The 23899-nt window shown below is 35.1% G+C and overlaps 1 protein-coding gene across 1 annotated transcript in view; it reads left to right on the top strand.

Moving 5' to 3' along the window:
* Positions 1-23899, top strand: part of USH2A (usherin) — a 797990-nt gene that overhangs the window by 597793 nt on the left and 176298 nt on the right. Inside the window, exons 47-48 of the mRNA XM_015116260.3 lie at positions 11014-11212; positions 16741-16909. Coding sequence (XP_014971746.3) covers positions 11014-11212; positions 16741-16909 — 368 coding nt within the window. The remainder of the gene's footprint in view (positions 1-11013; positions 11213-16740; positions 16910-23899) is intronic.

Here is a 23899-nt window from a genome sequence, read left to right as displayed (position 1 = left end):
GTTTATTTGCGTAGAGGTGTTTATAGTATTCTCTGATGGTAGTTTGTATTTCTGTGGGGTCGGTGGTGATATCCCCTTTATCATTTTTAATTGTGTCGATTTGATTCTTCTCTCTTTTCTTCTTTATTAGTCTTGCTAGTGGTCTGTCAATTTTGTTGATCTTTTCAAAAAACCAACTCCTGGATTCATTGATTTTTTGGAGGGTTTTTTGTGTCTCTATCTCCTTCAGTTCTGCTCTGATCTTAGTTATTTCTTGCCTTCTGCTAGCTTTCGAATGTGTTTGCTCTTGCTTCTCTAGTTCTTTTAATTGCGATGTTAGAGTATCAATTTTAGATGTTTCCTGCTTTCTCTTGTGGGCATTTAGTGCTATAAATTTCCCTCTACACACTGCTTTAAATGTGTCCCAGAGATTCTGGTATGTTGTATCTTTGTTCTCATTGGTTTCAAAGAACATCTTTATTTCTGCCTTCATTTCGTTATGTACCCAGTAGTCATTCAGGAGCAGGTTGTTCAGTTTCCATGTAGTTGAGCAGTTTTGATTGAGTTTCTTAGTCCTGAGTTCTAGTTTGATTGCACTGTGGTCTGAGAGACAGTTTGTTATAATTTCTGTTCTTGTACATTTGCTGAGGAGTGATTTACTTCCAATTACGTGGTCAATTTTGGAGTAAGTACGATGTGGTGCTGAGAAGAATGTATATTCTGTTGATTTGGGGTGGAGAGTTCTATAGATGTCTATTAGGTCTGCTTGCTGCAGAGATGAGTTCAATTCCTGGATATCCTTGTTAACTTTCTGTCTCGTTGATCTGTCTAATGTTGACAGTGGAGTGTTGAAGTCTCCCATTATTATTGTATGGGAGTCTAAGTCTCTTTGTAAGTCTCTAAGGACTTGCTTTATGAATCTGGGTGCTCCTGTATTGGGTGCATATATATTTAGGATAGTTAGCTCTTCCTGTTGAATTGATCCCTTTACCATTATGTAATGGCCTTCTTTGTCTCTTTTGATCTTTGATGGTTTAAAGTCTGTTTTATCAGAGACTAGTATTGCAACCCCTGCTTTTTTTTGTTCTCCATTTGCTTGGTAAATCTTCCTCCATTCCTTTATTTTGAGCCTATGTATGTCTCTGCGTGTGAGATGGGTCTCCTGAATACAGCAGACTGATGGGTCTTGACTCTTGATCCAGTTTGCCAGTCTGTGTCTTTTAATTGGACCATTTAGTCCATTTACATTTAAGGTTAAGATTGTTATGTGTGAACTTGATCCTGCCATTATGATATTAACTGGTTATTTTGCTCACTAGTTGATGCAGTTTCTTCCTAGCCTCGATGGTCTTTACATTTTGGCATGTTTTTGCAATGGCTGGTACCGGTTGTTCCTTTCCATGTTTAGTGCTTCCTTCAGGGTCTCTTGTAAGGCAGGCCTAGTGGTGACAAAATCTCTAAGCATTTGCTTATCTGTAAAGGATTTTATTTCTCCTTCACTTATGAAACTTAGTTTGGCTGGATATGAAATTCTGGGTTGAAAATTCTTTTCTTTAAGAATGTTGAATATTGGCCCCCACTCTCTTCTGGCTTGGAGAGTTTCTGCCGAGAGATCTGCTGTTAGTCTGATGGGCTTCCCTTTGTGGGTAACCCGACCTTTCTCTCTGGCTGCCCTTAAGATTTTTTCCTTCATTTCAACTTTGGTGAATCTGGCAATTATGTGTCTTGGAGTTGCTCTTCTCGAGGAGTATCTTTGTGGCATTCTCTGTATTTCCTGGATTTGAATGTTGGCCTGCCCTACTAGGTTGGGGAAGTTCTCCTGGATGATATCCTGAAGAGTGTTTTCCAACTTGGTTCCATTTTCCCCCTCACTTTCAGGCACCCCAATCAGACGTAGATTTGGTCTTTTTACATAATCCCATACTTCTTGCAGGCTTTGTTCATTTCTTTTTCTTCTTTTTTCTTTTGGTTTCTCTTCTCGCTTCATTTCATTCATTTGATCCTCAATCGCTGATACTCTTTCTTCCAGTTGATCAAGTCGGTTACTGAAGCTTGTGCATTTGTCACGTATTTCTCGTGTCATGGTTTTCATCTCTTTCATTTCGTTTATGACCTTCTCTGCATTAATTACTCTAGCCATCAATTCTTCCACTTTTTTTTCAAGATTTTTAGTTTCTTTACACTGGGTACGTAATTCCTCCTTTAGCTCTGAGAAATTTGATGGACTGAAGCCTTCTTCTCTCATCTCATCAAAGTCATTCTCCGTCCAGCTTTGATCCGTTGCTGGCGATGAGCTGCGCTCCTTTGCCGGGGGAGATGCACTCTTATTTTTTGAATTTCCAGCTTTTCTGCCCTGCCTTTTCCCCATCTTTGTGGTTTTATATGCCTCTGGTCTTTGATGATGGTGATGTACTGATGGGGTTTTGGTGTAGGTGTCCTTCCTGTTTGATAGTTTTCCTTCTAACAGTCAGGACCCTCAGCTGTAGGTCTGTTGGAGATTGCTTGAGGTCCACTCCAGACCCTGTTTGCCTGGGTATCAGCAGCAGAGGCTGCAGAAGATAGAATATTTCTGAACAGTGAGTGTACCTGTCTGATTCTTGCTTTGGAAGCTTCCTCTCAGGGGTGTACTCCACCCTGTGAGGTGTGGGGTGTCAGACTGCCCCTAGTGGGGGATGTCTCCCAGTTAGGCTACTCAGGGGTAAGGGACCCACTTGAGCAGGGAGTCTGTCCCTTCTCAGATCTCAACTTCCGTGTTGGGAGATCCACTGCTCTCTTCAAAGCTGTCAGACAGAGTCGTTTGCGTCTGCAGAGGCTTCTGCTGTGTTTGTTATTGTTTACTGTGCCCTGTCCCCAGAGGTGGAGTCTACAGAGACAGGCAGGTTTCCTTGAGCTGCTGTGAGCTCCACCCAGTTCCAGCTTCCCAGCAGCTTTGTTTACCTACTTAAGCCTCAGCAATGGCGGGCGCCCCTCCCCCAGCCTCACTGCTGCCTTGCCGGTAGATCACAGACTGCTGTGCTAGCAATGAGGGAGGCTCCATGGGCGTGGGACCCTCCCAGCCAGGTGTGGGATATGATCTCCTGGTGTGCCTGTTTGCTTAAAGCGCAGTATTGGGGTGGGAGTTACCCGATTTTCCAGATGTTGTGTGTCTCAGTTCCCCTGGCTAGGAAAAGGGATTCCCTTCCCCCTTGCACTTCCCAGGTGAGGCGATGCCTCGCCCTGCTTCAGCTCTCGCTGGTCGGGCTGCAGCAGCTGACCAGCACCGATTGTCCGGCACTCCCCAGTGAGATGAACCCAGTACCTCAATTGAAAATGCAGAAATCACCGGTCTTCTGTGTCACTCGCACTGGGAGTTGGAGACTGGAGCTGTTCCTCTTTTTCTTTGTTTTTATTCTTTGATTTGTGATCTAAGATAAGTTGTCATTTATTTAAAATAACTTGTTATATATATGTTTTTTGTAAGCCTTATAAAAGAGTCACTAAAATAAAAAGCAATGAATTGAAACATGTTCCCAGAGAAAACTACTTAACCACAAGGAAGACAGTAAGAAAGGAAGAGAGAAGTTGCAACACAACCAGAAAACTAAAAGCACTGAATACAAATGGATACAATTCTCCAATTAATAGGCATAAAGTACCTGAATGAATTAAGGAATAAGACCCAACTATATGTTGAGAAATCTACTTCACCTATGAAGAAACACATAGACTCAAAGTTATGGAGTATTCCATGCAAGTGGAAACCAAAAAAAGAGCAGAAGTAGCTATACTTATAAAATAGATAAAACTATAAGTTTTAGTCTACAACTGAAGTCACAGACTGTAAAAATAGGCAAAGGTCACTGTATCAGGACAAAGGGATCAATTCAACAAGAGAATATAAAATTTATAAATATCTATGGACCCAACATCAGAGCTTCCAGATGCAAAAATTAATATATCTAAAGGAAAGATAGACTGCAATACAAAAATAGTCAGGAAATTCAACACCTCACTCTCAGTAATGTACAATTCATCCAGACAAAAATTCAACAAAGAAACATCTTAGTTAAACTACACACTAGACCAAATAGGTCTGACGCTTACAGAACATTTCACCCAACTGCTGCAGAATATACATATTTTTCATCGGTACATGGAATATTTTCCAAAATAGATCATGTCTTATGTCACAAAACTCAGTAAGTTCAAAAAAGTAGAAATTATGTCAAATATCTTTTCTGACTACAATGGGATAAACTAGAAATCAATAACAAGAGACGAAACTTGGAGAATACACAAACACATGGAAATTAGACAACATGCTACTGAATGACCAATGGGTCAATGAAGAAGTAAAGAAAACTTTAATATTTCTCAAAAAAATGAAAATGGCAATACAACATGCCAAAATCTATGGAATAAAGCAAAGGCACTACGAAGCAGGGAGTTCATATCAATAAACATCTATATCAAAAAAGTAGAAAGACTTCAAATAAACATCTTAATGATGAACCTCAGGGAATTAGAAAAACAAGAACAAACCAAATCTAAAATTAGTAGGAGGAAATAAATAATAAAGATCAAAGCAGAAGTAAATGAAATTGAGACTAAAAAAATACAGAAAATCAATTAAATGATAAAAGTTAGTTTCTTGAAAAGAGAAACAAAGTGGACAAACCTTTAGCTAGATTAAATAAGAAAAAGACAGAAGTCCCCCCCCAAAAAAAAAATCAGAAGCAAAAAAGGAGATATAACAGCTGAGAGCTCAGAAATACAACAAATCATTAGAAAGTATTATAAACAACTACACACACACACACACACATATATGTGTATATATATGCATATTCTAGAATAAATGGATTAATTAATTCCTGGACAAATACAATGTACCAAGATTTAACCATGAAGAAATAGAGAAACTCAATGAACCAGTAATGAGTAATGAGATTAAAGCCATGATAAAAATTCTCCCATCAGAGGAAAGCTCAGAACATGATGACTTCACTGATGAATTCTATCAAATATTTAAAGAAGAACTAATATTAATTTTATTCAAACTATTAAAAACAAACGGGGGGAAGGAATACTTTCAAACCCATTCTATGTGGCCAGCATTGCCCTGATATCAAAACCAGACAAGGACACAACAAAAAAAAAGAAAACTACAGTCTGATTTCACTGATGAGCATAGATGCAGAAATCCTCAACATGATACTAGCAAATAGAATTCAACATCACATTAAAAAATTATTTATTATGATCAAGTGGGATTCATTTCAGGTATAAGGATGGTTCAAAATATGCAACTCAATAAACATGATACATCACATGAACAGAACCAAGTACAATGACCATATGATCATTTCAATAGATGCTGAAAAAGCATTTGATAAAATTCAGCATGGCTTTATTACAAAATCCCTCAAGAAACTGGATATAGAAGGTGCATACCTCAAAATAAAAGCCATATATGACAAACCCATGGCTAACATTGTACTGAACTGGGAAAAAATGAAAGCCTTTCCTCTAAGAACTGGAACAAGACAAAGATGCCCACTTCCACTTTTACTCAACACAATACTGGAAATCCTGGTGAGGCAATTAGTCAAGAGAAGAAATAGAGGGCATCCAAATTGGAAAGGGATGAGTCAAATAAGCCTTGTTCTCAGATAACATCCTCTTATAATTAGAAAACCTAAAGACTCCACCAAAAAAACCTGTTAGAATGGATGAACAAATTCAGTAAAGTTGCAAAATACAAACTCGATATATAAAAATCGAGTAGTTATACATACCAACAGCAAGCAATCTGAAAAGAAATCAAGAAAGCAGTCCCATTAACAATAGCTACAAAGAATATAAAATACCTAGGAATCAATTTAACTATAGGAGTCAAATATCTGTACAAGTAAAACTATAAAATACTGATGAAAGAAATTGAATAAGATACAAATAAATGGAAAGCTATTCCATGCTCTTGGATTAGAAGAATTAACATTGTTAAAATGACAATTTTACCCAAAGTAATTTACAGATTCAATGTAATACCTATCAAAAGACCAATTACATTCTTCACAGAAATAGAAAAATATTTCTAAAATGTATCTGGAACCACAAAACACCAAGAATAGCTGAAGCAATCTGAGTAAAAAAAGACAAAGCTGGAGGCATTACACTACCTTATTTCAAAATATAGCACAAACCTAAAGAAATGAAATCAGCATGGTATTGGCATAAAAACACACACATAAACCAATTGAATAGAACAGAGAACCCAGATATAAATCCATGCATTTACAGACAACTCATTTTTAACAAAGGCACCAAGAACTTGCCATGAGGAAACAGTCTTTTTAATAAATGGTGCTGGGAAAACTAGATATCCCTAAGCAGAAGAATGAAACTAGACCCCTATCTCTTACCACATTCAAGAATCAACTCAAAATGGATTAAAGACGTAAGTCTAAGACTTGAAACTGTAAAACTAATAGAAGAAAACATTGGGGAGATACTCCCAGACATGACCTAGAGAAAGACATTTGTGTAAGATCTCAAAAACACTGGCAAGAGAAGCAAAAACAGAAAAGTGGGATTACATCAAGCTAAAAAGCTTCTGTACAATAAAGGAAACAATCAACAAAGTGAATAGACATGCCATAGAATGGGAGAAAATACTTGCAAACTATCTATCTGACAATGAATTAATAACTGGGATATATAAATAGCTTAAACAACTCAATAGCAAAAAAAAAAAAAATCTGAGTAAAAATTGGCAGAAGATCTGAATAGGCATTTCTGTTGCCTATTGCCTATTCAGAAGACATACAAATGGCCAACAGGTATATGAAAAAAATGTTCAACATCACTAATCATCAGAGAATTGCAACTCAAAACCATGATGATTATGTCACCCCAGATAAAATGGCTTTTATAAAATAAAAAAGCAGGAAATAATGGATGCTGGTGAAGATGTAGAGAAAGAGGAACTCTATCTACACTGTCGGTGGGAATGTAAATTTGTACAGCCACTATAGAATATTGTATGGGGATTCCTCATGAAAGTAAAAATAGAACTACTGTATAAAGCAGCAATTCACTACTGGGTGTATATCCAAAATAAAGGAAAACAATATATTAAAAAGACACCTGTACTCTCATGTTTATTGCAGTGCTATTCACAATAACCAAAATATGAAATCAACCTAAGTGCCCACCATGAATGAATGGATAAAGAAAGTGTGGTACATATACACAATGGACTCTTATTCAGCCGTAAAAAAAGACTAAACTCCTATTATTTACAGCAACGTGGATGGAACTGGAGGTCATTATGTTAAGTGAAATAAGTCAGGCATGGAAAGACAAACATTGCATATTCTCTTTCATATGTGGGAGATAAAAAAGTGAATCTTATGAAAGTAAAGAGTAGATTGGTGATTACTGGAGGACTGAAAGGGTCGTGGGGAGAGGGGGATGAAGAATAGATTCAATAATGGATATAAATTTACAGTTTCAATGAAGAGATAAGGCCTAGTATTTGATAGATCAGTAAGGTGATTTATAGTTTACAATATATTTTACACATTTCACAATAGCTAGAAAGGAATAATTTAAATGTTGTTAGCATAAAGAAAAGACAAATATTTAAGGTGATGGATATGCCAATTCCATTGATTTGCTCTTTACAAATTATATGAATGTATTAAATTCTCACATGTACCCTGAAATATGTACATCTATTATGTATTGATTAAAAAATATTTTTTTAAACTCGAGGCTTCCCCAAGATTGTAATCCACCTGTAATTTAACTGACTGCTAGTATAGCCTGTTACTTTCAGAGGAAGATAATTCAAACTAGAGACTTTCAATGTATAATGCACAATGTTGTGTGTGTGTATGTCTGTGTGTGTGTGTGTGTGTGTGTGTGTGTGTGTGTATGAAGGAACAAGAAAATATGAGAAAATGTAACCCAAAGATTTGAGAGAGAAAAAAATGTGTGTAGACATGGTGACTTTTATCAGAAGTTACATTAAGGTATTTTAAATTTCAGTCCCTATTGCTTTAAAATCTAAGAAAACTATAACAGCTATTTCATGAACAAATTTACCAAAAACACATTCATTCAAATATTTGCAATCTGTTTATGTTTATGCATGAGTGCCCAAAAATATCTTCAGCTCTTTTTCTCCAATATTTAATATTTATTCCTTGGATTGAAGAATGTTCCTTCTATTTTACTCTTAAACATCAAAGCACTGAAACTATTAATCCCGTTAATAACGATGCATATTTCTCAAAGATGCCTTTCAGTTTCAGATCAGCAACCAAAGGAGTTTTCATTGTCTCTCCAGTTGTCTCTAATGAGAGATGTACAGATGTTAAACCCACTACTCTTCTTAATCATTTTCCTTCGTGTACTTGATTAAATCCTCAAAAGCAAACTGTTCATGTTCTCGCTGAAAATACAGGCAGTCTCACTGAACAGTTATGCTGCACAAGAAAGAGAAGTTATAATGGCATGGAATGTGTTCTACATGGTATTTTCTAGACTTTACTAGTTCATGAGCTTTTGTGGATAAGTCAAACTCTTGAATGTCACTTAAATATAATCTTTTCTGTAGTTGATTACGCAGAGAATGCAAAAGAGGTATCTGCAGAATGTGGAATTAATTTTGAAAGTTGGATAAATACTTTAGAATAATAGATGTGTCTATACAAGTCACCCATGAAACTGTTCTCTCATAGGTGACATTAATTTCTATCTACAGAGTTTTATTACTGAATATGTTATGTTTGTACCCCCACGAAACTGAAATAATAATTTTCCTTTTTTTAGCACTCTATTAAAATGTTGAGGTTTATCTTGACTGCTGCTTTTTAACATAAATGTTTGGGCTTAACTGAATTCCTAATATGTGATGTCACTTGGAATTCTGATAGGGTCCAGTTATTTGGCCTGCAAAGACATATTTTGCCTTAAAATGAAAGGTATAGTTGAAATGTTATTTTACACAGTAGTAAGAAAGCATCCAACATAAATTGTGAGATTTTTATTGTTTAACTTTTGAAATAGAAGGACAAAGTTCGTATGTGCTTGTTTTATTCCAAAGTATATATGGAAACGCTAATGCTTTATATGTAAAATATACCCTACCGATATTTGTGATTAGTTAATTTTTATGGCTAGAAATTCTAGAATCATAAAAAAAAACTAATCTTGAATGTCAGAGTTTCACCCATTTTTCTGAAAACAATGAGAACAAAAAATCATTATAATATTTATATTTACCTTGTGTTTCACCAAAAGGTTTTCTTTGCTGTGCTACACTGCAAGAATATGTCATGTTCAAATCTCTGGGGCTTAATTAAAAACTTTAACTACTGTCTTCTTATAGAGATTATTAACCAAATACTAAAGATAGCATAGATGTGTGGTCTAGGCAGTATTTTTCTGGCAAGTAGACCTAAGTGCAGAATTTAAGTTCTATAGCATTAACCTAAGACTAAATCATTTTATTCAGGGTTGTCTCCTCTCTGAACAGCTTTATGTTATGACCTCATTTGCTACAGCAAATGAAATATTAATAGATCATTGAAAATGCAGTAAAGTTTTGATCAGATGTTATACCTTCATTGTATACCAAACCCTGCCTCTCATAAAAACTTTCTACTTGGGTTTAATTTGAAATTATCACTCAATTTTTTAAAAATCAAACACTTTCTTTAAGAACATGATAATGTAAACATATTTCTTATGGGAATCTTTAAGTTCTATATTTTTAACCAAAAAACATGTCTGACCATGTTAGTTAAAGAGTTATTGAAAAAAAAAAAAAAGAATCTATTTAGGTGAGTAAAAAAATTAAGCAAAGTATATTTTAAATAAGTTAGTGACTATGAAATTTCTCAATTTGGGCATTTATTTTGGCTACAAGTAACAAAACACACCTGACAAAAGATACTTAAGTAAATAGCTCTAGATATGTAGTTGACTCTTGAACGATGCAGGGGTTAGGACTGCTGATCCCCACCCAGTCAAAAATCTGCATATAACTTTTGACAGTCCCAAAATTTAACTACTAATAGCCTACTGTTGACCAGAAGCCTTACTGATAACATAAAACGCTAATTAAAACGTAGTTTGTATATGTATATTTATGCTATATTCCTACCATAAGTAAGCTAAAGAAAGGAAAATGTCATTAAGAAAATCATAAGGAAGAGAAAATATATTTACTATTAATTAAGTGGAAGTGGATCATCATAAAAGTCTTCATCCTCATTATCATTATATTGAGTAAGCTAAGTAGGAGAAGAAAGAGGAAGGGTTGGCCTTGCTGTCTCATAGGTGGCAGAGGTGGAAGAAAATCTACCTGTAAGTGGATCTGCACAGTTCAAATTTATTTTGTTCAAGAGTTCGCTGTGGATAGTTGTTGGCATTGGTTCGGCAATGCCAAATATAATGGCGACATCTTTGTGATTCTTGTGGCCTTTCTCAAATAACTGAAAGATGATTGCTGAAGTTGTAGACATCATGTTTAGCAGAAAGAAAGAGGAAAGGAGAAGGTGGCAGCTGTTTCAAGAAAGCTAAAATTTCGTAGGAACCTCCATAGGAATCCCATCATGGTGTTCCCGTGGCATCTTTGAGCAGTTATGGTTCACATCACAACTCCTAGGTAAGGTAAGGCAAAGGAGAAGCTGGTTAGAAGTAGGCATTAAGTTGCCACATGTTCTAATTGTCACCTCATTTACCAAGTCATGTATGTCTTATCTTTGCTTACCAAACAAAATGCTCTGATTTTCCTGATTAGCCATAGTGATATTTGCTTCTTGTCTTTGAAACTTAAAGTGATAAACCACCTCATGCCATGTGTTATTCTTCCAAAAGCTAACATAATTTTGATTTGAAAATATATTATATGATTTCATATATAAACATATATAATTATATATATATAAGTATCTATTGCTGCCACTTTTTACTTAAGACTGATAACATCAATGTTAAGCAGTGTCTTTTCAGAAGTATTGATTATTCTACCTGTTGCAGATCTCTTCAAATTGATTGGATGCCTCCACGGAAGCCGAATGGCATCATTCTTGGATATGATCTCCTATGGAAAACATGGTATCCATGCCCTAAAACTCAGAAGTTAGTGCAGGACCAGAGTGATGAGCTCTGCAAGGCAGTGAGGTGTCAAAAACCTGAATATATCTGTGGACACATTTGCTATTCTCCTGAAGCTAAGGTAAGTCTTTTCAAACTAATCAGTGAACCATGTTTTTCTCACTCAAGACTCCATGTGAAATTATTAGCTTCTCACACCATGGTGTATTATGATCAATATTTCCACTACTCTATGAAAAAGACTCCAAGGAAAAGAAAGGATGCTTACAAAAATTGTTATCACCCCCATGAGCACTTTTAGCCTTCGCATTTTTTATTATCTTCACAAGAAATAAAAACTTATTACAATAGGGTACATCCCAAATTTGCATTTGATTGAGTGACTTAAAATTTTCTTTACAACAGATGTGTTCAGCTACAAATACGTGTTTGATTATATGGCACTGATGAGTAACTGTGAGGAGGACATTTTATGGTTTGTCAGAAATATTTTCGCATTATAGCCATTTGCAGATTAATGTTCATATTAGATGCTGTTTAGAAATCAGATGAATAATACAGCCAGACAGAGGAGTTTGTAAACGACTTTTATTGAAAAACAACACAAAATCCTTAGTTTGAAGGTAGAATTTTACATAATGAAATAACGTCCTTATTTGTCAATAACAGCATCACACATTCAATGGCTAAAGCTACTAGTAAATGTATAAGATTTACTGCAAAAGAACACAGTAATTAAGAAAGTGAGTTACTGAAGCAATATGGATCAAAATACAAATTATTACAGCTGACACAAGTTTAGTGTGTGGTAGTTATCATCTGAGAAATTCATAAAGCCAGCACTTACTAACTATGCATTTTTTGATACTTACACTCTAAAATTATCATTATGCCTAAGTTTGACATCATTTTATGCCATTAAGTATGCACATATTTAAATACACACATCTGATGGACATATTTGTATAAAATTAAATTTGGGATTTCTGAGAAGAAAAATACTAAAATAAATTTGCCCATTAAACATATCCTCCATTTAAAAAAAAACTTGGGAAAATGTTGGCAAAATACAGAATTCACTTCTCAATTTTTTTCTTTGCTTTTATTATTTTAATACTTATTATCCGTTAAGAAGTGGACAAAGAGAGAATAGTTTATAGGCATATAAATGAATGACTTAAAGTTTGTGGAGTGCAGAAAACAATGTGTTTCATCAAAGTAAAAACTGATTCTGGCCAGAAACTGTCACAGTAGTTTAGGCTTGTATAATGGATTTGACAAGTTTCAACCCTGTAACTTTAGTGGTAAAATCAAAGCTAAGTAAAGTAAAACTAGTAAAGATAATGTTTCAATTTAAGTTTATTGTAACAGATCAAAAGGTAGATTTTCTTAAAATGTCTATATTAAATTAAAATATACCTGTGATAGAGTGAAGAAAAAGTAATAGGATGAAGAAAAATATTAATCAAGTATTAATAAAGTATTAACAAAATAATATTTACCTATGTTTAGGCTAAATTATTCATTAAATTACTTCTACCTTTCTTTATGCTGTGATTTCAGAAACTGCTTTTTGTAACTTTTGAAAAAAATGTAATGAAGCTTTCTACCAAATAAGTGACTGGTTGGTGTAACATTCCTAAATTCAATGAATGACAAAGAACTGGTTAGTTTAATTTTAAATCAATTTAAAAATGATTAAGACAAATCTACTCTACAAAAAAAAAAAAATCATACAGGTCACCTTTTATAGAAAATAAATGTAACTTGAAGAATAGGGAAACCAAAGTTAGCCTTTAGAAAACAGGTGTATGCCAATCTAACCTCATAGTCTTGAAAAGAAATATCACATTTGGTTATTCTTATAATGTAATGCAAATGTCACACATTATTACAATAAAATGAGACACACTATTTAGTGATGCCTTAAACAAAGTCTTATTTTTATTGTTGGGATTAAAGAGGCAACATAGGTATTGCAGTAAAAGAGAATAAAGGATGTCAGTTAAATTTCAAGAAAAAATTGTAAATTTCAGTTTGGGCCTAAGTACTAATATACATTTCCTAGCATGAAAGATTGAAGAGAAGTAGAAAAGAGACTTTTATTGAAGGTTTAAAAGTTTTTTGGCTAAATCACTGTAAACATCAATGTTTCCCAAAATACTTAAACAAGCCTTACCATAAAATTACAGCCGTGGTTCACAAATCCCAGTTGACATAAGACTTGGGGGGATTGTTAAAACCTAGGATCTCGTAGCTCTAGTCGCAGAGATTCTAATTCAGTAGGTTTAGATTTGGCTTTGAAAATTTGCATTTCTAACATATTCCCAGGTGTATTAGTACGTTTTCACAGCGCTACAAAGAATTACCTGAGACTGGGTAATTTATGAAGATAAGAGGTTTGACTCACAGTTCTGCAGACTTAACAGGAAGCATGACTGGGAGGCCTCAGGAAACTTTTAATCATGGTGGAAGGTGAAGGAGAGGCAAGGACCTTCTTCATGTGATGGCAGGAGGGAGAGAGAGAGAAGGGGAGACCTGCCACACAGTTTTAAACCATCAGATCTCGTGAGAACTCACTCACCTTTAGACCTACAATAAACGTCTCTTTTCTGCTTCTCTCTAATCTTTCATGCTAGGAAATATATGGTAATACCTAGCCCCAAATGAAATTCACAATTTTGTTTAATTTAATTGACTTCCTCTATTGTCTTTCACTGCAATATTTGTGTTGCCTCTTTAATCCCAACAATAAACATAAGACTTTGTTTAAGGCATTATTAAAATCTTATATAATAAAACATGTATATATTTGCAATACATATATATTTATATGGTATATTTATGTGTATTAAACATACATTTAAGTATATTTATTTTTATTATGAAATTTTATATAATGAAAGATATATATCTTATATATATAAAAACTGAAATGTATCTTATATATATATCAAAATTTATATATATTATATATATCAACAATTCAAAAACTGAATTTGATTAGGAAATTTTCTGTTTATGGAGAGAACTCCTAAGAGAAATAATCACTTGAAAAAGTCTCCTTTGGGACCCATCAATGATTTGAACAGGGGTGGCTTAGAAGAAAAGTGTGTGTTTTACTTGGCTGAAGGAGCCTAAGAAAGCATTGATAACGAAAAGATTATCAACATACATACAAGATATATATCTTATATCTTTTGTTATAAGATATATAAAAAATAATAAAGATATGATACACATATGCATATGTATATGTGTAAGATATGAGATATATATCTATATCTTTTACTTTATTATATAAAATTAAAATTTTAAATAATAAAATTTTATATAATACATATTATGTATTATATTACATTATATATTTTATATAGTATTATATAATATATAAATAAGTAAAAGATATATATCTTTTATTATATAAAATTTCATAATAAAAATAAATATACTTAAATGTATGTTTAATACATATAAATATACCATATAAATATATATGTATTTAAAATATACGTATATAATAAAAGATATATATTTTTTATTATACAATAATATATAATAAATTTTATATTTTAAAATTTTTAGGGGAGTAAAAAATTAAGATATATCAAAGTAAACAAACTGAAATGTTTTATTATATAATAAAATTTTTATAATTTTTAAAAGAATTTTATATATAAAATTATTTTTATTTTTATAATTTAATTTAAAAGAGACACAGTGAACAGCATGGGGAACAGTCCTTATGATCCAATCACCTCCCATCAGGTCCCTCCCTGACACATGGGAATTACAATTCAATGTGAGATTTGGGTGGGGACACAGAGCCAAACCACATGACTAAGTGATGCATCTGCAACTGGTCCAGGAATCATACTTTTTGAGAATCACTGGATTAGAAACATGCTTTTTGAAATCAAGCAAGGAAGAGGCTGCTTTTTTGAAAATTAACCGCACACAAGTAAGCTATTAAAATTTTCATTTATGTTGTCTGAGACAACTCGAAAACTGAATTCGATTAGGAAATTTTCTGTTTATGGAGAGAACTCCTAAGAGAAATAATCACTTGAAAAGGTCTCCTTTGGGACCCATCAATGATCTGAACCAGGGTGGCTTAGAGGAAAGGCATGTGTTTTACTTGGCCAAAGGAGCCCAAGAAAGCATTGATAATGAAAACATAGAAGTGAACCAGTTCTAATGGCCCATCACTAAGTAAATATTTGAGGAATAATTTCAAAAGAAGGTGATAAGTACTGGATAAACTTGCTGAAATATTGGATGTGTTTTTGTCCAGAAACTAACTCTATGTGAATGGGACTTTAATAAATGTTTTAAGATCAAAAAACAAATGGCAAGATTTTAGGCCACCGTCATAAAACAAGAGGGAGGTGTGTGCTGTTTTACCTTTACCATCATTCACAAATCCCAAATAAAACATAGAGAATATTCCTTGCTTAACTCTTAAAATGGGACATGATTTTGAAATTTACTTTTCACACAGAAGATTTTGAAATTTACTTTTCACACAGAATATGGCAGCAAAGAGAGCTGTCACTTAATTTATCCTTGCAATCAGAAAAAATTTGAATCCTTATTGCCACTAACTAAACCCAAAGAAAGAAATTCATTACAGTTGAGTTAGCAAGGCTGCCTGAGGACCACAGTGGTAGACTTTGAATTTAAGAGCTGAATTTCTTTGCTTTTAGATAATTTTTAGAAAATGAATGAAATACTAGACTAGTGGCTTTGTTGAAGACTTAGAGCTTCTACATTTTACTGTTCTTTGTTGAATTGGTTCAAATGTTGGTACACTTTGAAGGTAGCAATGAGAAAAAAGAAAAATGGGAGATGCCTCATAGTGGTTGCTTTTGCCTACCACAGGAAATGTCTAGCCAATTAATGTAACTTATGCCAAGTATGGGTTCTGATGCTATGTTTTAGCAACTATTCATTGTTTGATTTGTTGTATATACAGTGTGTCAGTCTCTCAGACCTCAAGTGAGTATGCAAATAATTATTTGATTGTTCAAGCACATAATTTTTTTTCACAGTTCCTAAAGAAAACAGAGTTAAAGGGGCTTTTCAAAATTAATTTCCATATAGATATCCTTTTTTCAAGGTAGTGGCTTATGAGATATCTATATATACGCACATACATGTAAATATTGGACTCTGTTGTGATTGCCTTGTCTGAAGACTGGGTTCATAAATAAGTGATCATATAAATTACAAGAAAAAATGCAATTTATTTTGAAAAAGGATCAATAAAACACAATATCCATGGATGTGGTGTTTTTAAAATTAAACAATCATTTAAAAATATATATATAAATATGAAGGAAATTGTTTATTTACAGTTTTGAACATCTTTACCTCAGAAACACTGACATTCAAAAGACAATTCATATTTAGAGTATTGTAATAGAGCACAAAACATGGTTGAAGACTTCAAAAAAACTGCATTCTATCAAATAACAGTTAAAAAATTTGAACGATCCTCGAAAATACATTTTTAAACCAATGAAATATGAGTAATATGGTCTCAGATCTTCTATGCCTTAGAAGAAAATAATTATATTACATGAGATAGAGTGACATAATACTGTTAACTAAACTGATATTTCTTTAAAACTGATTTCAAACTTTCAGGTTTGTTGTAACGGAGTGCTCTATAATGCCAAGCCTGGACACCGCTGTTGTGAAGAAAAGTATATCCCGTTTGTTCTGAATTCTACCGGAGTTTGTTGTGGTGGCCGAATACAGGAGGCACAACCAAACCATCGGTGCTGCTCTGGGTATTACGCTAGAATTCTACCAGGTGAGGATTATTTCCAGGTGTACTCAAAAACTTTGGGAACCTGAAAACATAAACACGTTGTTCATGTCAGTGAACTATTTCAAACACCTCCCCCTCAACAAAAATTGAACCACAAACACATAGCCAATAGCCTGCTCTAAATATTATTTCTTCCTTCTACCTTGTTCAAATATAAGCAAGGCTAAATATTAGAAAATGAGAGAACAGAAGGAATTTACAATACCTACTACATAAAGAAATAAATCTGGAGATCTGGTTAACTCCTTTTATCTTGTGGTTTTTTTTTTTTTTTTTTTTTAATTAACATGACTATATATTTTCACTATTAAATCTGTGAATTGCTGACTGTTCCACTCCATGAAGCTGTTCTCCACTTCCTCCATTTCTAATCTGAACTACACATGCATTGTTCCTGGAGAGATTGTAACTGCAAATTTCATTTGTCTAAGAATTCTAGACCACTGGCAGTATTCTCTCGTCATTATAAGTCAGGCAAGGGAAGGAAGAATGCTGCAAAGGGTGGCAAACTGGATTTTTTTCCTTCCTCCCTTTTTAGTATTAGCCAACTTACCTAACCATTTTGCTCCAAATTTCAACTACATAAAGCAATGCCTAGTGAATATAATTGGGAATGATGCTAATAACAACCGGCATTTTTAAAGTACCAAGTCTCTCTCAGGCTCTGTATTAAAGGCTTTACATAGGGATACGTTATAGAATCTTCACAACTCTAGGAAATTGGTATTTTCTCTGCAGTTTACAAGTAAGGAAACTATTTTAGAGAGGATCAATAACATATCCAGATTTGCAGAAGTGAATAGAAGTGAAAGAACTAAAATGTGAATATAGGTACGTCTTTTCTAAATCTATGCTCTTTTGAGTACTTTACTGACTCTTTAACCAAAAAGTATCAACATGTGTTGACAATTTTTTTAAAAGGACTATTTAAGACTTCTAAACTTCTTCATTACTACCACTGTCGATTACAATTTATCCTGCAAAAGTAATTGAGAATACAAAAGTAATTGAGAATACAAAAGTAATTGAGAATACAAATTTTTTCCTACTACCTAAGTTTGATACTGATATCTTCTTTAAAGAGCAAGAAATGGATATAGGAGAAAGACAAGAAAGCTAAGTTTATTGGAGGCTGTAGGAAAGCTGAATGCTTTGAGATATCTAGTTTAGGGTGAAATTTATGCCCAACATCTGGTTCATGTACCTTATGTTCAGTATAACTATATCCATCCAAGGCCATGTGAAATGAGACACTGTCTAACCCAGTGTCTTTTTTGCAAAATACTGGAGCAAATATAGAAGGTGTGTCATCACCCAATGGGTTCATCTTGCCCATTGCACAGATAGAGCCAATTTACCAAAACAGTGGTACTACAATAGAGAAAGAGCTTAATAAATGCAGAGCCAGCTAAGCAGGATAGGAGCTTTTACTCAAAACAGTCTCCCAGAAAATTCAAAACCTAAGGTTTGTCTGGGCACAGTGGCTTACTTACACCTGTAATTCCAGCACTTCAGGAGGCCAAGGCGGGTGATCACCTGAAGTCGGGAGATCAAGATCAGCCTGGCCAACATGGCAAAACCCCATCTCTTGTAAAAAAAAAAAAAAAAAAAAAAAAATACAAAAAATTAGCTGGGCCTGGTGGCAGGTGCCTGTAATCCCAGCTACTTGGGAGGCTGAGGCAGGAGAATCACTTGAATCTGGGAGGCAGAGGTTGCATTGTGCCAATGCACTCCAGCCTGGGCAACAGAGTAAGACTATGTCTTAAAAAAAGAAAGAAAGAAACCCTAGAGTTCTTTAGTTTTTGTTTTTTTGCTTTTTGTTTGTTTTGAGGCGGAGTTTCACTCTTGTTGCCCAGGCCGGAGTGCAATTGTGTCCGGATTTGGTGGATTCTTGGTCTCACTGACTTCAAGAATGAAACCGCGGACCCTCGCGGTGTTACAGCTAGGTGACTCATCTGGAGTTTTTCCTTCCTCCCATGCGGAGTTGTTCGTTCCTCCCGTCCGGAGTTGTCCATTCCTCTGGGTGGGTTCCTGGTCTCGCTGACCTGAGGAGTGAAGCCGCAGACCTTGGCGGTGAGTGTTACAGCTCATAAAGGCGGTGCGAACCAAAAGAGTGAGCAGCAGCAAGATTTATTGCGAAGACTGAAAGAACAAAGCTTCCACAGTGTGGAAAGGGCCTGGGTGCTAAGCCCCTCACTGCCGGGGGCTGGCAGTGCTGGCCGCCTCTCATAGTGCCGCCCGCCGATCCCGCGACCGCCAGAAACTCACGCTGGCCCGTGAGCACAGTGCGCAGCCCCGGTTCCCGCCCGCACCTCTCCCTCCACACCTCCCCGCAAGCAGAGGGAGCCAGCTCAGGCCTCGGCCAGCGCAGAATGGGGCTCCCACAGTGGAGTGGCGGGCTGAAGGGCTCCTCAAGGCTTCCAGAGTGGACGCCGAGGCCGAGAAGGCGCCAAGAATGAGGGCTGCTACCACGTTGTCACCTCTCACAATGGCTTGATCTCCGGCTGTCTGCAACCTCCGCCTCCCAGGTTCAAGCGATTCTCCTGCCTCAGCCTCCCGAGTAGCTGGGATTATAGGCATGTGCCACCACACCTAATTTTGTATTTTTAATGGAGACGGACGTTTTCCATGTTGGTCAGGGTGGTTTCGAACTCCTAACTTCAGATGATCCGCCTGCCTTGGCCTCCTAAAGTGCTGGTATTACAGGCGTGAGCCACCACGCCTGGCCCAACCTAGGGTTTTTTTTAGGATAGTGCAGTAGGCATAGGGCTAGGGAATGGGGGATGCTTATTGGTAGGGGATAAAATTATAGGGAGTCAGAGCTGTCTCCTCACCCTGAGTCAGTTCCTGGATGGGGACTACAGGATCAGATGAGCCAGTTTACTGGTCTGGGTGATGCTAGCTGGTCCATCAGAATAAAGAGTAAAAAGTACCTTGAACACTAATCTTAGGTTTTACAATAGTGACGTTATCTATGGAAGCAGTTGAGAAGGTTAGGAATCGTGTGACCTCTGGTGGCATGAACACCTGAGTCATAGTTCCTTGTGGCTAATTTGTTAATTTTACAAAGGTGCTCTGCCCCCCAAGCAAGAAGCAAGTTTGTTTCAGGAAAGGACTGTCATCATTGTTTCGAAGTTTAACTGTAAACTAAACACCTCCCATAGCTATCTTGGCCTATGCTGAGGAATGGACAAGGGTAGCTTGGAGACTGGAGGCAAGATGGAATTGGTTAGGTCAAATTTCTTTCACTGTCATAATTTTCCAGTGTCAGAATTTTCTTACTGTCATAGTTTTTGCAAAGGTGGTTTCAGGTGTCCTGATTAAATACTGCTCAAGTTTACTCAAGTCAGAGAACCTTCACTCATTATTTTTCCTTACAATTCATAGAAAAAAAAACATACATTTTTTATAGCAGTGCTGTTATTTCTCTATCAAAAATATTTCAAACTTGAATAAGTTATAGTAAACCAGATTTTCCAAGTTAGAAAAAGTAAAAATGTATATGGAAATAAGAGTTTTGTAGAAAACTGTTAAACTTCTTCATACTACAGCTCACAATGTCAACAATAGATCAAATACTGTTAAATGCTTTACTTTCTCAAAATAAGTTGCATTTGGGGAGTTTTCATGTATGGTTCATATCTACCATTGCTTACAAATAACTGCTATGAAATTATAATTACAGAGATGAGATGGACATTTTGTGTTGTTCAATTCCTACCATTCTTCACACCAGTAGACCAAGTTGATCATGGAACTAAATAATAGTGTTTTCATTTCCACATCACATTAAAGTTTTGATGTTATGATTTGCAACCAACTATTCAAAGTCTGCAAAATATCTTCTGTCCCTTAAAACTAATGAAAAATACTTATTTACATCTATCACTGCTACTAACTCAGGACACTTGCCTGTGACTTTCTCAATGCTAACACAAGTAGTCAGATTTTGAACTGACAGCACAATCTACTTTTGTTAGGTTTCAAAATAAAATTTAACAATTTTCTTAAAAATGAAATAACTCGTGGAAGCTCAGAAGTTGTCATTGATATTATATGAGCCTTTTAATAATTAATTTTTAGACCAAGGGTTTTAAAAATATTTATTGTCTCTATCTATAAATACATGTTTCCGAACACTTAAAGCATTTTAATATCTACCAAACCATTGAGCATGCCCCAAATTTTGATTCTTTTTTAAGTAGTTCATTTTTCATAATATTAGAATGCCTACCCTGGTGAAGAGAAAAGGAAAAAAGCAATCTCATGAAATAATCAAAGAGTGTTTTCCTCCAATCATTAATCTCACTGTACCTAAATGAAGAGATTATTTTGTGACCTCTGTCCTCAGCCCCGTGGTCTTTGTTAACTAGTTTAACACTGGTTACATTGAGGGGAAAAAAGCACAATGGTCCCAAATCCTGTTGCATGTAAATGTGATTTAAATCTGGTCACTAGTCTGCCAGTTCAAGACCAAGATGGGTATAGGCATTTTGATATTTATAGATTAGTCTGAAATATTGGTAAATATGTACTTTATTTTTTTTTCTCACAACTTTCTTCCATAATACCCCATAACAAAGAGCAGAAGAGAAAAGAATGCTCATTTCTCTCCCTTTTTTATAAATATGCTAATGACCCCAAGTAAATGTTAATGTGGGTCATTCTTTGATAAGAATAACAATTAACTGTTACACTGCATGGTAGTTTTTAGAGAGAAAACATTTTCCAGTCTGGCCTGAAATAGATTCATTTTGAGAGGTTAATGAGAAGGTGACTGATCCTTGTATCTTATGTCTAATAGCCCTTTTCTGAGGAAAAGAAATTAGTTTTATTTCTCATTGATATAATACACATCTTTCTTTTTTTTTTTCTTTTTTTGAAGTCTTTTCTTCTGTCGGTAACTGAATAAGATTCTGAGGGATTCAGAAAAATATGACTAAAATATCTAAACCAGTTAACATTTGTTATGCTCAAAAGAGGCTTTTAAAAAAAGTGTTGGCTTTCCCCGTGTAGATGTGTACACTGTGTTTCCTCTAAGCTCACCATTGTCCTAAGTGGTGTTTAATTACCTGATGTTGCCCTGTACCATGGGATACATTATCTTAAAGTTTACCAAAGAGGGACATTATGTTCTCTGAATGTAAAGACAAAAAATATGGCAACTGCATTTCAGACCAAGCAGAGTTATTTCACCCAGAGGAACATAACAAATACAGTAATTTTACTGTTTACAATAAGCTCATTGCTCCTTCATTGGTCTCTGGCAGCATCATCATGGAAACTTATACTAAGTTCCCTTTTACTTAGAGATACCATATTATAGGATCTTTTCAAAGATAATTGACTAAGCCAAGTGTCTCCTGAATTCTAGAAATTCGTATTTTGAGAAAATCCTGAGTATGTCTTGATCCACTCCTGGATATTTACCCTAGAGAAAAGCAAATTTATGTTCACACAAAAACCTGCACATGAATGTTTACCGCAGCTGTAATCATTACTGCCAAAACCTGGAAACAATTCAAATGTCCCTAAGTGAGGAAATGGACAAACTGTGGAACAAAGGAATACTATGTAGCAATAAAAAAGAACAAAGTATTGATAAGTGCCAAGAAGATATCATGCCCAGTGAAATAAACCAGTCTCAAAAAGCTACGAACTGTGAGACTGCATTTACATGACATACTATACAAGACAAGCCATAGTTTTGGAGATAAAAGTCGACAGTTGCCAAGGGTAATGGATGAGAAGGGAATGTGACTATACAGGGATAGCATGAGGGTGTTCTGGGGGGTGATGAAACTCTTTTGTATCCTGGTGGTGTCTCTTCATTAAAATTCATGGAAGTGTGCACCCAAAAAAAGTAATGGTCCTGAATAATATTTTTTAAATAAAATATTTTAAATAGACTTTGCCTTAGAATTCTATTTCCATTTTACGCATGGGAAAAATGGGACATAGAAACATGGCCAAGACACGCAGCTAATCAAAATAGGAATTTTCATGATTAAATTTTAGGGTGAGCTCTTAGAGATGGTGTGTTTTATAATAATGTGATTATTGTGTATGAATGACAATATATTTTTCTCATATATTGGTAGAACAGAAAGATAGCAAATATATTTCCATTAAAATTACAACGAACATCCCTATTTTTAAAAGAAAGAAAGCAAAAATGTCTTAGTCAGATGACTATTTCAAGTAATATTTCATGATCACATTCTTGTGAAAGAATAAGTTTTGTGTAGTGTTTCAGTGGTTTGATGCTGAGTAATTAGTGGATAAGATATTGGTTCTGGAGTCAAACTTCCTGGCTCCACATCCCATTTCTTTCACCTCTTAGTTGTTTGACCTTCATTAAGTAACTTTAGGAATATTAGCGGGATATTAATGTTTCTGATGTCCATTGGGCTGCTGAGTTATAATACCCAAAGCTAGCCCAATCTTTTATATCCAAATAGAAAAAAAATGTTTAGTAATTGGGGAGCACATGAGTAAAGGGGACTAACAGGCCTCCTTTAAATGGCAAAGTTTCTAATGAATCATTCCAGAGCAAGGACTCAGGGGTGTCCACTTTCATCAGATCATATAAAGGGATAGCCAGTTCATAAAAGCTAAGATTCAAACATCTAGTGACCCTTGAGATCCTATGAAACCAAGGATCCTTGTTGATTCTATGAGGCCAAGCAATTCTCTAAGTTGACTTTTAGCAACTAGCCAGGGAAAGTCATGAAGAGCTTCCAAACTTTGAGGAGCAAAGGACTTTCCATTTTGCAAACTGTCACAGCCTAGAATTTAAGTCCTAGTAAAAGCACTTTGTGCTGACAAAATTGACATTTAGAGACTTTATGTCGATTGTATGCTACCACTGTTGACAAATAGAGGGAATCAGTTTTTCAAGACTATCTGGAGAGCATGACAGATGATCATTCACATATTGTACAACAGTTGAATCTTATAGAGGAAATTAAA

The sequence above is a fragment of the Macaca mulatta genome, chromosome 1 (assembly GCF_049350105.2).
Source record: "Macaca mulatta isolate MMU2019108-1 chromosome 1, T2T-MMU8v2.0, whole genome shotgun sequence".
NCBI classification, from domain to species: Eukaryota; Metazoa; Chordata; class Mammalia; order Primates; family Cercopithecidae; genus Macaca; species Macaca mulatta.
This window is presented reverse-complemented; position numbering and strand designations above follow the sequence as displayed.